General features: G+C 42.7%; 1 protein-coding gene across 1 annotated transcript in view; it reads right to left on the reverse strand.

The window, feature by feature from the left end:
- cacna1ia (calcium voltage-gated channel subunit alpha1 Ia) overlaps positions 1 to 18,183 on the reverse strand; it is a 99,924-nt gene that overhangs the window by 42,889 nt on the left and 38,852 nt on the right. The window contains exons 7-15 of the mRNA XM_026165255.2: positions 16,920 to 17,244; positions 16,258 to 16,646; positions 12,614 to 12,765; positions 12,120 to 12,305; positions 4,324 to 4,441; positions 4,048 to 4,203; positions 2,344 to 2,434; positions 1,274 to 1,428; positions 11 to 715 (exon numbers count right to left, since the gene is read on the reverse strand). Of these exons, the coding sequence (XP_026021040.2) occupies positions 11 to 715; positions 1,274 to 1,428; positions 2,344 to 2,434; positions 4,048 to 4,203; positions 4,324 to 4,441; positions 12,120 to 12,305; positions 12,614 to 12,765; positions 16,258 to 16,646; positions 16,920 to 17,244 (2,277 nt within the window). The remainder of the gene's footprint in view (positions 1 to 10; positions 716 to 1,273; positions 1,429 to 2,343; positions 2,435 to 4,047; positions 4,204 to 4,323; positions 4,442 to 12,119; positions 12,306 to 12,613; positions 12,766 to 16,257; positions 16,647 to 16,919; positions 17,245 to 18,183) is intronic.

Below are 18,183 nucleotides of genomic sequence, written 5' to 3' on the forward strand. Positions count from 1 at the left end.
AGTAGCCTACATAGTCGATGTCATCATCCAGGTCCTCTCGGTCCTTGCTCCGTGCGTTGACCTGGGGGAAGACCTCGGCCATCAGGTGGCTCTGGGGATTGGACCCTCCGGCCTGCTCGGTTGGATGTCTAGGCGGGGGCTGGAGGAGCTGTGACAGTGGAGTCTTCCCGTTACAGTCTTGGTGAAGCCCTCCGAAGTTGCCACCGCTGCTGATTATCATCCCTCCAGAGAGGCTCTTCTTTCTGTGGTTGGCATTAAGAGTCATGGAGGGAAGGGGGTGCTGCAGAGGGTGAGTTTGTCCAGGCACCTGGAGCAGGTGTGGCAGCTCTAGTGATAGAGCTCTTCGGTCTCTCCTGGGTCCAAAAGAACCTGGGAGCATGGGATGGGGAAGGTGGAGGGAGTGGGGAGCGACAACAGGTGGGGAGAGAAGAGACTCCTCCTCGTCCGGCTGGATACGATGTAGGTGGTGGTGTGGGGATGAGGAGGCACGGGGACCTCGGATTCGCAGGCTTCCTCCGACCACCCCTCCTAGACCTCCCAAGCCGTAGCCATAGAAGGGCCTTGAGGAAGTCGGGGTGAAGCCAGGACTAGCAGAGGGGGATGAGGAGGAGCACGGCCGGCCTCCTAGGCTGTTCCAGCTAGAGCGGCGGGTCAACAAGGCATGGTGCTGGGGAGCCAGAGGACGGCCCCAGTTGTGGTAACCTCGACCTGGATACTGAGAGAGAAAGACTGATATGATATCTGGAAGTAATATAACATCAGTGCAACTCTTATTACTAATTATTTTAATCATTTGCTATTCATTACAGTTCTATTTAATTAGGCTAGCTGTAGCTCAGGAGGTAGAACAGGTCATCTGCTAATAGCACAGCTGGCGGTTCAATCAGTGGACCAAATATCCCAAATATACTTGGACAAAATACTGACTCCAAGTTGCTCTTAGATGCATTCATCTAAGTATGAATGTGTGTGAATGTTAGATAGAAACGTGCTTAGATAGAAAATGTATAAATGGGCAAATGAGGCAAGTGCTTTGAGTGCTCAGGCAGAGTACATAAACGCTAAATAAGAACCAGCACACACATTTTCAGATTTATAAGCAAGCGTAAAACCTTGAAATGTGATGAAAATCTATGTTTGCGACTCTATAAATACTGCTGTTAAATTATATCGACCAATTAAATTTTATGTCATAAGAGCTAACGATGTAGCAGATATGCTCTTTGCTTGCGTTCATTTTTCTGCTACTTTATGCACAGTCCCATCAACTTACCACAGCCCTCTGCTCCAGGTTGGCTCTGCCAAGAGAAATGACACTATTCTTCCTGGAGCTGAGAGCAAAGGTCAACCTCTCTCCTGGAAACAAACCGGCAGGCAATGGGGACATGTCCAGGTGCCCGTTGGGAGTCAGGGTACATATCTTTGGGTCTGCAGGAAAGAAGAAGGAGGAGGAGGACAGGGGAAAAGAAAATAAACAGTGCTAAATGGTGGGAAGAAGAAAAATAAGACAGATGAGTGAGAAGGAAAACTATAAGACTAAATAAAGCCTTCCCTCCTTTTGTTTGCCTTGTCTTTGTTGATGCCATGAAAGCAGAAAACTCTACACTCTCCATCACTGTATGCAATTAATGTCTTAAAACAATGTTACAGTCAGCTCCAGGAGGAAGAGGAAGATTTCATTTACACTAAATTGCCTTACAGGACCAGGGAGGAACTTGTAATAGCGAAACAGAGGATATCTCAGAGTGCTTGTCCATTCTCAAACGTGTCTTTTGATGGAATAGGTCTCAGTAAACATTGTCATTCCAAATGTGTTTCCCTTCCATGTACCCTGACATTTATGGGCAAGATTTGTGATCAGATGCCATCAGAGGACTCGCTAATGCGCTGCTAAATGCTGCTCGCTGCTGCTCGCTGCTGCAGGATAGTGGTTCTTGGTGAGTTCGCTTTTGTTACGCCGGGGGATATGTGAGGAGAGAAGTGGATGGAGGAATGGCATCAGTCATGCATTATTTAAAGTTTGCTCTGCTTACATTCCAGACCGGGACAAGGAAAAAGAAAAAGGTGCTTAGGTATGTTTGTTGTGGAACTCATACCAAGTTTTTGATGCCCGAGGCACAACAAATCACCTGACGCCACAGAGCTTGAATATGATGGTGCCCCTCGAGCAAACAGATTTAAGTGTTGCAAAGTTGATGCTGAATAATAACAAGAATTTTTCAAAAACTGTTATATTTGCAAATCTGTAAGTTTTGGGGAGAAATGGCAATAAAATTCTACAGTTGAGAAAAAAATTGTCTGTAAAGAAAAATATGCAGTGAAGCTGTGGGAGGTAGCATTCACCTGATAGGTGCAGGGAGTCTTTCTGTTTGTCACTGTCATCGAAATTGCAGGAAGACCTGTCATCGTCTGAGTAGGAGCGATTTGCATCACCCTGTTTTTGGGGACAGTGAGAGAAAATAAATGGGCGAATCAGAGAGACAGAAGAAACAAACAACAAAGCAAAGAGCGTGTAAAAAAGAAAGAAAGAAAAGAAATAATGAGCAATTACAAGCTAACAATTACAAGCTTACACATTCCTAATTTTCAGTTCTTTCTTTATTACCTAATTATCTAAGACACATTTCCTCCCAGGGCTGTTTGTTAGCACTCACTTGTCAGATCTAGCTCTGAAACACTGATGTTTACTTCTCCGCTGTAACTGTGACACGAGTCAGTGACTGCAGTTTGTGGACGTTCAGTATTCCTATGTGGGTGAAAACCCAGCAGTTCACATGAACTTATGTGGATGTGGATTGTGTTAGATGACCTCACTGTTATAAAATCTGCATTTTTAGGGGTGCAGAGGACTTTTTCTTCATGATAACAAAAGTAATTGAAAGAGATCTGTCAGCATGACTCTTTGGCCTTAAAAGTAAATGTGCAAAATACAGAACTCCATAACTTAACTATTTTTGGGGAGTATGAATAGCCATGGGGGAGGTCTTTATAAGCAGGAAAAACTGTAAAACCTGCAAAAATACAGTTAAAAGTTCCAAGTGTGTGCCCTCCTTCACATTTTCTAAAGCCGTCTAGTGGTCCAGATGGGCCAACTCTGGCCCCCAGGCCTTATGTTTGACACCCCTGGCTTAAAGTGACAGCTTGTTTCTGTTATTCTTAAAGGCCAATGCTTGTCTAATTATTTCATATTCGTCCGGTTGTCTCAAACCTTTCAGTCAGGACTATTTTATTTGGAATTTGGCTCAATTAAAATACGCATGAGCACAGACAATTAGAGATAAAGAAAGCGGTTACATTACATTCATTATGCAGCAAATTAATAATGTATTTCCTACTGTTGTGTGGACATTGCTATTAAAGTAATCCACTGGGTCCTTATTTCCTCAGACACAGGAAGTGCATACACACTCTTGTGCTCACTTGTGCAGCCAACAACAGAAGATTTACTATGCTTTGGTTGGAGGTCAAACAGAAGAAGTAGCTTCAGCAAGAATGAATAATAATAATGAAAAAAATAGCTGGCTGTTTAATCAAGGTAGCTGCTTATTATTTGTTCAAGCCAGCGGTCCCCAGGCCTCGGACCGGTACCGGTCTGTGAGTCGTTTGGTACCGGGCCGCGAAAATTGAGGCTCAGGTGTGAAATGTGTGGTTTTCAGGGTTTTTATCGGTTTTCAGTGTTATTTTGTTATCGTTTTTATCGTTAACTCGGTTTTCCTGGGTCTTTTCACGTGTGTTATGAATAACTCTTCTATTTTTCAGTAGCGGTACTAGTTTTATTTTGTTGTATTTTTCCGCGACACCTTAAAGGCCGGTCTGTGAAAATATTGTCGGGCGTAAACCGGTCCGTGGCACAAAAAAGGTTGGGGGCCGCTGGTTTAAGCCACTGTGAAGGCTGCAAAAGTCCCAAAAAAACTAAAAGACAGCCTAAAAACACATGATAAATCCCAAAAAGCAAAAAGGCAGTTATTTTCTATTGATTTGGCTAGTATGCTTGGTCATTTTCTCTCATCTCCATGCTGCCTATTCCCCTAAATCCAGGTGTCTTACCTCTGCTTGAAAACCCTCAACCAAGATGGCCACGAGCAAATTGAAGAGCACGTAGTTTCCGAACGTCATAAGAGCTACAAAGTAGAGAGCGGCGCAGGGAGAAGTGGACGCCATGCCATTGTACAGCACCATGTTCCAGTCCTCCTGGGTGAGAATCTGCAGCAAACATATGCACAGAGTGAAACAGGGGACACACAAAAACAGGCACAGACACTCACCTACACAAAAAAAGTGTATGTGCAGTCATAAGCGCATGTGTGTCTGAACTATTCTTACCTGAAAAACGGTGACGATAGCCCAAAGCAAGGAGTCAAAGTTCTTCCTGTCAGGCACGGTGTCCCCTGCTTCTGTCTTCAAGCTAAACTTACAGCCAAATATGTGCATCCCCAAGATGCTGCAACACAAACAAGGGTTTTGTCCTGTAATTACTTAATTCAGTCACAAATCCTATCGCAGAGTGAGAATGCAATTATGTTGTTAAACTGGATGTTTTAACAAGAATATGAAATCCAGACAATGCCATTAACATAAGTGCTGTTTAGAGGAATTATGAAGACATTTGATTTTAAGGTTAAAGTCTCTGTAGCTCTGTGATTTAACTGGTCACTAATGGCTATAGTAATTAGGAGTATGGGCCAAATGCCAGTGGCTCAGGATATCATTAGCTGACTAAAAGCTCAGATGTCATCTATTTTCTCACACTCATGCTTCACTAGAGAGATAAAGAAGCTGGCTGGCAGGTATGCATACACACATACGTAAGATTGGGTAACAATCAGTATACATGCATAACATCATTATGCAGCAGCATGTAAGTCATCTCTCAATGTCAAAGTGACTGGTGCCAGTTATGATAAATTCTCCTGTTAACACATCATTTTTCAATTATTTTAAAGTCATCAGCAGGTACATCATAAATATTTTCTTAGGTGTAATATGAAGGTAGAATGAATGTTTAAGGGATCCATATACCTGAGTAAGTAATTAAATTAAGTATTAGTGTAATTCACCCTTTCTGTGACTGAGATTTTACAGTTGACCTACTGGAATGATTGGTACCAGGAAAGCGTTGCTAACGGTAATTTACAGGCAATTTGAAAACTGTCCAAACTTAAATTAAACCATCTTATTAATATGCTGCACTAGAACTTGGATATGACAACTTAATACAATACAGTTTACCTTTGTCACTGTTCTTTGGCCAGAGACCTATCTGTCTGGTGTAATAGAGACTCAAATGTTTAGAGAAATAATTCTCATTACCTTAGTGGCAGAAGAAAAGTCGGAAAGGGACACAAGGTCCAAAAAGAATAAGCTTGATGTAGCTGCATTTGTGCTGTGTAGGTGCAAATGCTGCGGAACTGCATTGTTATAAATTAACCCCAGAAAGACTGATGCATGAAATAATTGCCAGAAAATTAACTTTAAAAAAACAAAACAAAACTGTGTTGAAAAAGTGTTGATTGAACCTTCTGACAAATTTAAAAAACATATAAAAAATTTAAAATCGTATCACTTTTGCTACATCTGGGATTTTTGAGCAGCGATCACTTTGAAGTGATCTGATTGGTGCACACGAGACAACATGGCGCCTGAGTTCGGCTTGGCTCCTCCGCTTCAGATCGCTCTCCTAAACGCTCGCTCCATAGCCAACAAATCATTTATACTGAATGACTTTTTTAGCAGTAATAGTCTGGACTTCATGTTTGTCACAGAATCTTGGCAGCGGGAGAATGAATTAATCCACCTTAATGAGCTCTGCCCGGTCGGCTGTCGCTTCATCGGGACTCCGCGCTTGGACCGTCGTGGTGGTGGTCTGGTCACTGTTCACCGAGACAATTTCGCTTGCAGGACTATGGACTCTGAGTTTTTCCCTTCCTTTGAGTCACAACTTCTTAAGGTTGGTTCTTCAGATATATTTTATTGTGTTTTAATTTACCGCCCTCCCGGCCCCGCTGGTGTTTTTATTCGAGATTTTACGGACTTTTTATCTTCCAGTATTAAACTGGAGAAAGTCTTAATGATTGTGGATTTCAACCTCCGCGTGGATGATCTTAGCTGTAGCATGGCCTCTGACTTTCTATCCATTACAGACTCTTTTCATTTTATTCAGCATGTCTCTGGACCCACCCATGTTAAAGGCCACACCTTGGACCTTGTGTTTTCTCTTGGCTTAGACATAACTAATGTCTGTGTTGAAGACGTACAAGTGAGTGACCATTCCTGTGTTACTCTTAGTCTTAGCTTCCCTCTGTACACACCACCTTCTAATCTCATGTTCCATAAGCGGTTCATAAATCAGGATGTTGCTTTGAAGTTTTCTAATATGTTGGACCCTCATGTGATCAGTGGCTGCACTGATGCTGATGTTGCTACACAGTGTTTTAACAATCACTGCTTGGAGATTTTAAATTCAGTGACACCTATGAAATCTGTCATTGCTGTCTCAAAAAGAGCTCATCCATGGATAAATGGTGACGTTAGGAAGGTCAAAAGAATCTGTAGAAAAGTAGAACGCCTTTGGAAATCAACTAAACTCGAAGTTCACAGGCTCCACCTTAGGGAACTTTGGGTTTCCTTACATGAAACCATAAAAACAGCCAGATCAGGATATTTTTCTCAGTTAATCTCATCAAGCAAGAGAAATTCCAAGGTACTGTTTGACTCCATGAACTCTATTGTTTCCCCCGTGGTCCACCCAGTACCCATGACCTCTATATCTGAGAGTGACGACTTTCTGAATTTCTTTGTGGATAAAGTTGATCATGTCCGTATGAGCATTGGTTCTTCAATACCATCTGTTTGTGTCTCTGGGCCACCACCCCCTCATTTACTGTCAGTGTTTAACCCAATGAACATACATGACCTTTCACTCCTGCTGGATAAAATGAAAATTACCACTTGTGCAAATGACTGGAGTGGTTTCGGTCATACCTCTCCAACAGATCTTTTAGTGTTTTTGCGAATTGGTTTATGTCACATTCTAACGATCTGACATGTGGGGTACCGCAGGGTTCAGTTCTGGGTCCTATTCTTTTTCTTTTGTACATGTTACCTCTAGGACTTATAATTAGGCAGTTCCCTGAGGTGTCTTATCACTTCTATGCTGATGATATTCAGCTCTATTGCTCTTTTAAGTCAATGGAAGTCCATAAACTGTCCTCTTGAATTAAATGTTTAGCTTCCATTGAACAGTGGCTTGGTGACAACTACTTACAGTTGAACTCTGAGAAGTCAGAAACATTAATTATTGCCCCCGACAACCAGATATCTCTAATCAAACAGCATCTGTTCACCTGAGCCTCAGGTACCTTGGTGTGATCTTTGATTCTGCCATGTCCCTAGAACAACACTCTCACCAGTTGATTAGGGACTGCCTTTTTCAGCTAAGAAACATCTCCAAACTGTGAACTTTGCTGTCTAAACCTGAGTTAGAAATGGTTATTCATGCTTTTATTTCTTCTCGCTTAGATTATTGTAACAGTCTTTTTCTTTTGTTTGAGCAAAAGGAATCATGACCGTCTCCAGTTAGTCCAGAATGCTGCTGCAAGGCTTTTAACTAAGACACAAAAAAGAGAGCACATTACACCAGTGTTACGTTCATTACACTGGCTTCTAGTACATTTTAGAATTCATTTTAAAATCTTGGTACTGACTTTTAAAGCTTTGAATTGTGATGCCCCTGCCTACATTTCCGATCTTTTAGAACCCCACGCTCCCTATCGCAGCCTGAGATCATCTAACCAAAGGCTGTTGGTAGTCCCACAAACTCGTTTTAAGACTAGAGGTGATAGATCTTTTAGAGCGGTGGCCCCCAGGTTGTGGAATGCTCTCCCTCCATCATTATGTTGCCTTGATTGTATTTATTCTTTTAAAAAGCAGCTTAAGACTCATTTATTTAGATTGGCTTTTAATTAGATTTGTGCTGTATGTTTGATTGTTAATGTATTTTATGTACCGTATTTCTGTTTTATATTACCGTGAAGCACTTTGTGGTTTTTATCCTGTGAAAAGTGCTATATAAAAAATTGCCTCTCCCTGAGCTTTCTTCCAGTCAAAAGGGAGATTTCTTCTCTTCCTTCTCTCACCAAGTGCTTGCTCACAGGGGATCATCTAATGATTGGGATTTTCTTTCTGATATTGTAGGGTCTTTACCTTACAATTGGAAGCAGCTTGAGGCAACAGTTTATATATATATATATATAATGTCATGTGGTCAGATGAAACCAAAGTAGAACATTTTGGTATAAACTCAACTCGTCGTGTTTGGAGGACGAAGAATACTGAGTTGCATCCCAAGAACACCATACCTACTGTGAAGCATGGGGGTGGAAACATCATGCTATGGGGCTGTTTTTCTGCCAAGGGGACAGGACGACCGATCCGTGTTAAGGACAGAATGAATGGGGCCATGTATCGTGAGATTTTGAGCCAAAACCTCCTTCCATCAGTGAGAACTTTGAAGATGAAACGAGGCTGGGTCTTCCAACATGACAATGATCCAAAACACACCGCCCGGGCAACAAAGGAGTGGCTCCGTAAGAAGCATTTGAAAGTCCTGGAGTGGCCTAGCCAGTCTCCAGACCTCAACCCCATAGAAAATCTGTGGCGGGAGTTGAAAGTCCGTGTTGCTCGGCGACAGCCCCAAAACATCACTGCTCTCGAGAAGATCTGCATGGAGGAATGGGCCAAAATACCAGCTACTGTGTGTGCAAACCTGGTAAAGACCTATAGTAAATGTTTGACCTCTGTTATTGCCAACAAAGGTTATGTTACAAAGTATTGAGTTGTATTTTTGTTATTGACCAAATACTTATTTTCCACCCTGATTCACGGATAAATTCTTTACAAATCCTACCATGTGGATTCATGGATTTTTTTTTCACATTCTGTCTCTCACAGTTGAAGTGTACCTCTGGTGCAAATTACTGACCTCTGTCATCATTTTAGGTGGGGGAACTTGCACAATCGGTGGCTGACTAAATACTTTTTTGCCCCACTGTATATATTAGGGGTGCAACAATACTTGTATCAATATTGAACCGTTCGATACAGTGCTTTCGGTTTGGTACGAATATGTATCGAACAATACAAAATTTGTAATTTATTTTATCAACTTTCCTTCTGACGATGCTGTCTGTGTTGAGCGCTCAGTGGATCTGCGCTCGACAGTGCAGCCTAGGCGGAGTAGTGGAGTGCAGATTCACTGAGCGCAGGGCAAGCTAGCAAGACAGAAGTTAAGCTCTCCTTGCAACATGGCAAATTGAACCTCCCCCACCCTCATTCAGATCTGGCGTTTGGAACTATTTTGGTTTTCATGTGACCCTGAAGGTAAGCGCGTCATGGACAAAAGTAAAACAGTATGTTGGATGTGCCACACAATGCTCAATTACATTGGTGGGAACTAGAGATGGACCGATCCGATATTATGTATCGGTATCGGTCCGATACTGACCTAAATTACTGGATCGGATATCGGAGAAAAATAAAAAATGTAATCCGATCCATTAAATATCACGAAAGCACCTCACAAAACTTGCAACACGCCGTAACTGACCTCAGAACGTTAGCACGTCTGAGCAGTATGCCTCACGTGATAGAGCGGCTGTGGCATGCAGGACCTGTCGGTGCTCTGGATAGCATTTGGAGCTTCGCTAGCAACCCGGCATTTCATCTCCGACAAAGTTATCCCCGAGAGAAGTAAAGCAAGTGTGTAACTCCATCTCTGAATGTTTGTAAAGCATTCCTGCGTTAAGCTTAACAAACGATATATGGAGCGACTGCCTCTTCTTGCTGCTACTTCAATCATGAAACTGCTTAACGATCAGCTGATCAGCTTTTCTGTCGTGAGTCCGTGTCTCTAGTTTGCTTTTGGCCCACTTTGCACCAGAAAGAGGAAACCAGCGGCTGAACAACAGCAGCACGTTTAAGCTTGATCAGCTGTTGTTAGAATGTATTTAATATTACTTTCTACTCGAGGATCTTTTTCTACGTAGCTGACGCTGGTAACTGTGCAGGGGCGGATCTAGCAAAGTTTAGCCAGGGGGGCCAATAGGGCATTAACAGGGAAAAGGGGGCACAAAGACATACTTTTCTTTCTTATTCTCATTTAAAATGTCTAGCTTTTAATAAATAATTATCTGACACCCAAAGTTTTAATTTGATGCAAAATGAATAGAAGTCCATTACTGTATATAGTAACTATTAAGTCTAATATATAAGATAAGATAGAACTTTATTAATCCCTCGGGTGGGTTCCTCTGGGAAATTCGATTTCCAAAAAAGCACAGCACCGACAGAAGTTACAGAGTTATACACACACACATATATATAAATACAGAGACAATATAAATAAAATATACGAAGGGGATAAATAGAATAAATAGGAATAAAAATAAAAATACAAGTGAATTGCACATTTCAAGTATTGAGTCTATTGCACCGTTGACTATTTACAAAAGTATTGCACAAAAGGTATTGCACAGTGAGGTGAAGAGGCACTACAGCTTAGTTATATATACTACAGCTTAGTATATATACCCTAGTAAGCTATAGTACTTTTTCCTTTGGGAAGGTACCATCTGTGCAGTCTGCAATTTTGTTGAAGAAAGATGTTGAATCTATTTAATATTTCTTGAAAAATAATTGATTTCTGTGCATTTTTTTCACACTGCATCAAATTAAGGTTGATTACGTCGATTAAGCATCATGAGGTGGAGCGTGAGGGGTGGTTCCCTATTTTTTATTTATTTATTTTTGTTGTTGCTGGGAGTTGGAACCCTATTAGTTAGGTTGCTTAATATTTATGCTAAGTACTCTTTAAAATACCAGAATAGGGAGGATGGTGTAGGTTTAAGTTTATTAGATTGATCAGTATTGCTGAACTATGAAACATTTTTTTTGCATACAGGTATAACAGAATAGCTTTAGTGTAGTTGTTGTTTTAAACTTGAGTATGAACTTATACAAAATGCAGCAAGATATTTAAAAAACAGTTTTGTTGATTAAAAAACACTATATCGGATTCATATCGGTATCGGCAGATATCCAAATTTATGATATTGGTATCGGTATCGGACATAAAAAAGTGGTATCGTGCCATCTCTAGTGGGAACTAGTGCATTAGCGCAGTTTGCTCGTTAACGTGTTGGCCGTCCAGCCCCACGCACGGGGCGATAGCTCGTTAACGGAGATTTGCCGTATTGTGGCATATATATATATATATATATATATATATATATATATATATATATATATATATATATATGTATATATATATATATATATGTATATATATATATATATATGTATATATATATGAGTACAAGATCCATAGAGGCTGGGGTCTATCACACCAGGCAAGACCCCAGGTGCAGGCTGTGTAAAGATGCCCCAGAGACAATCCAGCACATAACAGCAGGGTGCAAGATGCTAGCAGGCAAGGCATACATGGAACGCCATAACCAAGTGGCCGGCATAGTGTACAGGAACATCTGTGCCGAGTATAACCTGGAAGTCCCGAGGTCAAAATGGGAGATGCCCCCAAGGGTGGTGGAGAATGACCGAGCTAAGATCCTGTGGGACTTCCAGATACAGACGGACAAAATGGTGGTGGCTAACCAACCGGACATAGTGGTGGTAGACAAACAGAAGAAGACGGCCGTAGTGATCGATGTAGCGGTTCCGAATGACAGCAATATCAGGAAGAAGGAACACGAGAAGCTGGAGAAATACCAAGGGCTCAGAGAAGAGCTCGAGAGGATGTGGAGGGTGAAGGTAACTGTGGTCCCCGTGGTAATCGGAGCACTAGGTGCGGTGACTCCCAAGCTAGGCGAGTGGCTCCAGCAGATCCCGGGAATAACATCAGAGATCTCTGTCCAGAAGAGCGCAGTCCTGGGAACAGCTAAGATACTGCGCAGGACCCTCAAGCTCCCAGGCCTCTGGTAGAGGACCTGAGCTTGAAGGATAAACCGCCCGCAGGGGCGTGCTGGGTTTTTTTTCTTTTTTTTTATATATATATATATATGTGTGTGTGTGTATGTACATATATGTATGTACATGCCAAGAGTTACCTGAAGATGAAGATAAACAGCATAAGCAGCATGCAGAAGGTGGCCACATTGTCCATCGTCTTCATCAGAACCACAAGCTGCCGCCTCAGCGCAGGCATGAATCTCACCAGCTTAATGACCCTCAAAAGCCTGAATGTCCTCAGCACCGACAGACCACCGTCTGCCTGGCCAATGATCTCACACACACTGGGGGAGCACACGTGTTTAAAAAGGGGTAAAATGAGAATGGCAAAGATGTGGTGAAATTTGTAAAAATGTATGTGGTCATTTCAAAAGAAATATGGGGAAAGGAAGACCAAAATTAATAAGAGTCAAGAGAAATGAGGGGAAATAGATAAGAAAAGATTAGATAAGAGGCTAAGTTAGTCTTTAAAAAACAACATTCAATATTACACACATGAAGATAGAAAATTCTCATTCTGTAAGCACACATAATCCATACTAGGGTGATAAGGAACATACAGTATTCTCAATCAGCCACTCATATCACACACCTGATGATGACGATGATGCCATCAAAGATGTTATACGGATTCCTCAAGTATTCAAAGAAGCCAAAGGCAGTGAGCTTCAGGATCATCTCCAGCGTGAACATGCTGGTGAAGACGATGTTACAGATCTCCAGGACATTGGTCAGCTCCTCAGGCTTGGTGGAAACATTAAAACAAAATCAGAAGAGTGAGGATACAGACCGGTACCTCTTTTGTTGCACCATAAACCTCAAAATAGCTGGACCCAATATTGGAGTCACTGATTTCTCATGCTATTTGAGAGCTATTACAAAAAATGTACCATTAATTTCTTACCCTAAATTTCAACTGTGGAATACTACACGATGTGCACAAGCACCAGTGCCATGTCAGTGGAAAAAAGGTCAGAGTGACAAAACCAATGATGAGAAGGGAAGCGGTTACAGGAGCTCAAGCACTGCAAGTATTTGAAGTTAAAAACAGAGCAGTGCCAAATACACACAAAGAGATAAAAACAGTTAATATTAAACCAGTGCTTTTCAATCACAGCTGCTGTAACAATAGATACGGGAGCCGCTGCCAAACAAAACAACTGCGCTCGTATTACTTTTCTCTGCTTGCGCTGAAAAAGCTGCCAGTCAAACTGTCAGTCACTTGAAGACAGAATTTACCCTTACCTGGCACATAAAATTAACACATACATCTTATCTGAGAGAGGCAACAGTCTGAGATCAAGAGAAGAGGCTGAAAAGTGGGAAAACAAACAGTTTCCTGGCACAGCTGTTTATGTGAAATTGTAAAGGAAAACTCACATCAGGGGGAAAATAAACAGGAAATGAGAAAAGGGATGGAGAGTGTGCATTGCCTGTGTAGCACATGGTGTCAAACACTGGCTGAATAGGAAAGCCTGTTATCTGGAATTGCCAAAGCGACTCATACATATATGAACACGCCAGACATATAGCACCCCCCCCCCCCCCCCCCCCCCGCACACCAGTCAATTCCGAGTTTATTTCCATTTCTATGCGCAGACTGGCTTTATGCAAGTGCGCTTTGTGTGCGAGTGGATGTGAGTTATGCGCGATATGGATCAGATGCTTTCTCCGATACCCCCTGTGAATTTTAGTTTCAAAAGCCAGTGGAGAAATAGCCAGCTCGCCCTGCCAAAGTTAGCAAACCATGTCAGGGAAACACACACTCTCACAGCCCTCTCCTCCCCTAATCCGCTTTGTCTCCCAGTCTATCTCTACAACACCCCTAGTTCTCCACGCCTTTTTCTTTCCCTTTTCTGAGTCTCATTATCAGGCAGACACATCTCTTCCCAATCAATATCCTCCTGTCGATCAGAGGGTGAATGAGGGAGAGAGAGAGGGAGAAGGAAAACCAAAAAAAAATAAAAAAATGGAAGGACTGTTTGAAACTAGATGATGGCATGACAGCTGAGGAGGGGAGATAGATTTGTCGTCAGAGATGAAGAAGAAAGAGCAAGAAAGACCTGCAAAACAGATTTGCTAGTTTCATAGCTTGAAGGTGGCTGTTATGAATTTAAAATTCGAAAAACATGTAAAAAAAAAAAGGCTGCAGATCAGCAATAGTATGATATGGATAAATGAACATAGATGGAAACACCCGCCAAAAACAAGTTGGATCGCTTAGCAGCTGCTCTAACCTTGACCTACGCCCATAACTCCCTTACGAGTCTTAAGTGCAAACACAGGATATAAGATTTATTGCTATTGACAGAACCATCACGGCCCTTGACACCACAGTTTAACTCAAACAAAATACCATCATCACTCCCTCCCTGTTGCTTTCTCCTCCTCCTTCCTTCTCCCCCTTCTTCTTGCCCCATTACCTTTCATTCCCTAGCAACGTTTCTCCTCATATTCTCATACCTTTGATCTTCCATGTTACTTTTTTGCCTGTTCCTGCCCTGCATATGTCCCCTGAAAATCCATCCCATGAGACAAGTGTCCTCTCTTGTTACTCGCCTGAAATGTGCCCTCAGTCAGCATGACTGTTTCATGAATATGAATGAATGAGCTACGCCCTCAAGTGTGACTGCGCATGTGTGGCTTCTTTTGAAAACTAATGAATTAGTAAAAATTATTAGTCAAACTTAAATATTTGAACACATAAATCGTCCGCTGTCACATGTGACACCTATCCAGAAGGATTTATTTGAAATCAGACTGTAAATACAGACCTTTTCCCTAAGCCCCTGTGGTGCTGTGGTACAGCAGCTGTGTGGTTAGTCATGTTTTGGGCTTCAGAGTTCTTGTTTAAGAAGAAAACACTGAAGTTAAGACTTCTGCACCACAAAGCCAGCGCACACACCTGTGTAAGTGCTCCTGTCAGTCTTGCAGAGGGAGAAAGACTCAAAAGACAAGGCAAACGAGGCGTCTGCGAGTGTGTGCATGCAAACGCGTGTGGGTCCCTGCATACGTGCCCGCTTTGAAGTGCGCGCACTCACACGCGCGCACAGAATTGCACGGGGAATAGAGCTGAAAACTGCTGTGTAACCGGCATAAGCCTCACGCTTCCTCTCTCGCTTGTCTCCTCCTCTTCTTTTCCCCCGCACAACCCTCGTTTATTTTTAGAGTCTTTAGAGATGAGGGAGAGAAAGAGAGAGAGAGAGAGAGAGAGCGCGCAACTACCCTGTACGCTGTCAAAGAGTGCGTGGGCGGATGAGAGAGGGAGAAGCGGGGAGACGGAGGATGAAACTGAGGGAGGTAAAAAAGAGTAGGTGAGTAGATGAGACGCTCGGGGTAAGGCGGGAAGGATGGAAGGAAGGGAGACAGCGAGGAACAAAGGAACAAGTGGGGGAAAGTGCAAAGGAAAGGTGCACAGAGGGATTTGTGGGGAGAACAGGGGGAAGGTGAGGTGGAAGTAAAATTAGCAAGGGAGGGAGCATGAAAGACAGACAGAAAACAGAATGGGAGAGAGAATGGAGAAAAAAGAAAAAAGCTGTCTTATGTAACAGCTTGTGAGTCCATGTGTTTCTGTTGGTGCATGCGCAAGAATATAAAAAGATATTTTGTTTATGCGCCTGCACACGGTTTGCAAAAAAAAAAAAAAGGATCTGCATTGTGTGTTTGCGTGTGCAACTATTTGTGTTCACGTGTGCGTGCGTATTCTTGGCAGGCTGCTCTCACTCTCGCTTTCAGACACCTGCCTTGTCTGCCTCTGAGGAGGCTTGGCCCATGTTAAAAGCCAGCTCGGTTATGTCTACTGCTAGGCTAAATGTTTACACCTCGATCATGGAACTGTTAGGCACTGATGCTCCTCCAATCCCGCACTCGTCGCCCTGAATGTCATCTGCCGTAACGCTGTTTCCTTCTGCTGATTTGCTGGGGCGGGAGAAATGATTACGGTAACACACTGTATTGATACTGTCACTCTCAAACACTCCAAAACAATCACTCTCTTTGGTGGCTCATGGCTTTTGGAATCGGTTCAGACATAAGTAATGGCGAGGTTCATAATAAAAAGAGAGTCCTTAAAACAGAAGATGGGTCAAAAACTAAAACAAACAAACAAACAAACAAACAAAAACCTCTCACCACTCAGTGTGGATTTTTTCATGACCTGATGTGAAAGGTGGAAGTGCTGCATGAACTTGAGTGAGGTGAAGATGAAGGAGGTCTCTTAATCGAAGCTGATCTTACCTGGTTGTGATGCTCGATGCCCATACTGATGGTGTTAATGAGAATAGCAATCATAATGCCCCTGCTGAAGTACTTGCTCTCCACAATGCCCCAAAGTTTCCTCCTCATACCGTTCCAGAGGTCCTTACAATGTCCAAAGCACGTCCTTTTCCGCTTCCTCTCTCCATCTCCCCTCTCCTCCAAGTGGTTCTCCTCTTTGCTCGTCTCCTTAACCGCATCCTCTTCATTTTCCTCGCCATTGGCGGAATCTCCCACAGCCCTCACTCCCTCCTTCAACGATAACGCACATATAGGGCAGTCCTCGGGATTTTGAGGGACAGACAGACTGATGGAATTGGCTAGTGGCTGAGAGTCATGGTCTTGCTTGTTTTGGTGGGGGCAGTGGAACGCTACAGAAACAGAGTGACAGGGGAAAAAAAAGATGTGGATACAGTTTCAAATACAGAACTTTTTTGTGTTTTTTTAACCAAGTATACAAAAGAAGTTCAGGAGATTTATTATCTAAGAAATGCACGATCCAATCGGGCCATCATCATGTTTTGAAAAACCTAAAATTCAGCTCTTGCTCTTATGTAATTGCACATCTTATCTGAAATAGAACTGCCAAATGTTACATAAATAAGAATATTCTCATTGTTATTTTCTGAAACCCTCCTACTCACATCTCGGATGCCTCAAATGATGCCGTTCTCCGTTCACATTGCCTCCACCCCGCCTGTTACCCCTGCCTCCACCAGCCGGCGGGGGCTTGCCCCTCAGCGTGTAATAGAGAGCTGCCGATCTCCTCTTAGCCTTGCGGAGGACATGGCAGACCAGCTGGAAGATCTCTTCGTAGCAGTCTCCAGGCTCGGCCATGCTGGCCAAGGTGGAGGAGGACAGGCACTGCGCCCTTTGCTCCTGCATCAGCTGGTGCTCCCGCTGTTTGGTTTCTGAGAACTGGGTGGCGATAACCACTAGGCACAGGTTGATCATGAAGAATGAACCGATCTGGAGACGCAGAGGCAAAAAAGTTGACCCCGTGAGATTAAACCCAGTGCGACGGAAGACAAACTCCTGCAGGCATGTCAAAGTTTATTGTTTTGTTGTAAAAGCTCATAAATCAATGTTTGACAAAATTAACTAAAACAAAAACGCACAGATACGCCGCCTTATTTGAATAATCAGCCCATGGCTAAAGCAGATGTTGCTCATTTAGGAAACATGAAAAATGTGAAGAATTGTGGTCTTTCTTCAGTGGTAAATACACACTTGCCTATTCTAATACTGTGCTCTGTTCCTCCTTTAGAAATGGTAGCGCACATGCTAAAGGTCTCTGAAGGCTGGCTTCCCACCAAACCGAGACTGATTGGAGCAGACAGACAGAGCCAACACATGCCCAAAGCACAGTTCAGCGTCTGGCAATCTCTCTTTCTCTCCTTCTCTTTTTATTCTCTGACTCGACTTAATGCTCCCTCCCCTCCGTGCACTCAACATTAATTTTTACTTTTCTCACGCCTTTGCTTGACAAGCATTCCCTAACCACTCTCTCTCACTGCTTTCTTTCTTTACACTGTTTTTCACAAAATAAGTTTGATTTTCTTATCATGAGTTAAAGTAAGGTTTGGCAGCAGAGAGGTGATGAGGTTACCCGTGAACAGTACATGCTGACTGACCCTTTTAGTGGCAGTAATGGGAATCACTATGGGACTGCTGAAACTGCCTTTATTGGTGTGCTCTGAGCAGGTTACAGACCAATGAATAGATCAATACTGGATAATGGTGAACAACTAAAAAAAGAACAGACTGCAGGATGGATAGAGCAGCTTTTACCAGTGTTTCAGTTTTGTGCATCAAAAATCTGAAGTTGTATCTCTCTGCTTCAGTGATATAAATACATGTTGAGTACATACATAGGCATACTGCACATACATATCTATAAAACTATGC

The sequence above is a fragment of the Astatotilapia calliptera genome, chromosome 4, assembly GCF_964374335.1.
Source record: "Astatotilapia calliptera chromosome 4, fAstCal68.1, whole genome shotgun sequence".
NCBI lineage: Eukaryota > Metazoa > Chordata > Actinopteri > Cichliformes > Cichlidae > Astatotilapia > Astatotilapia calliptera.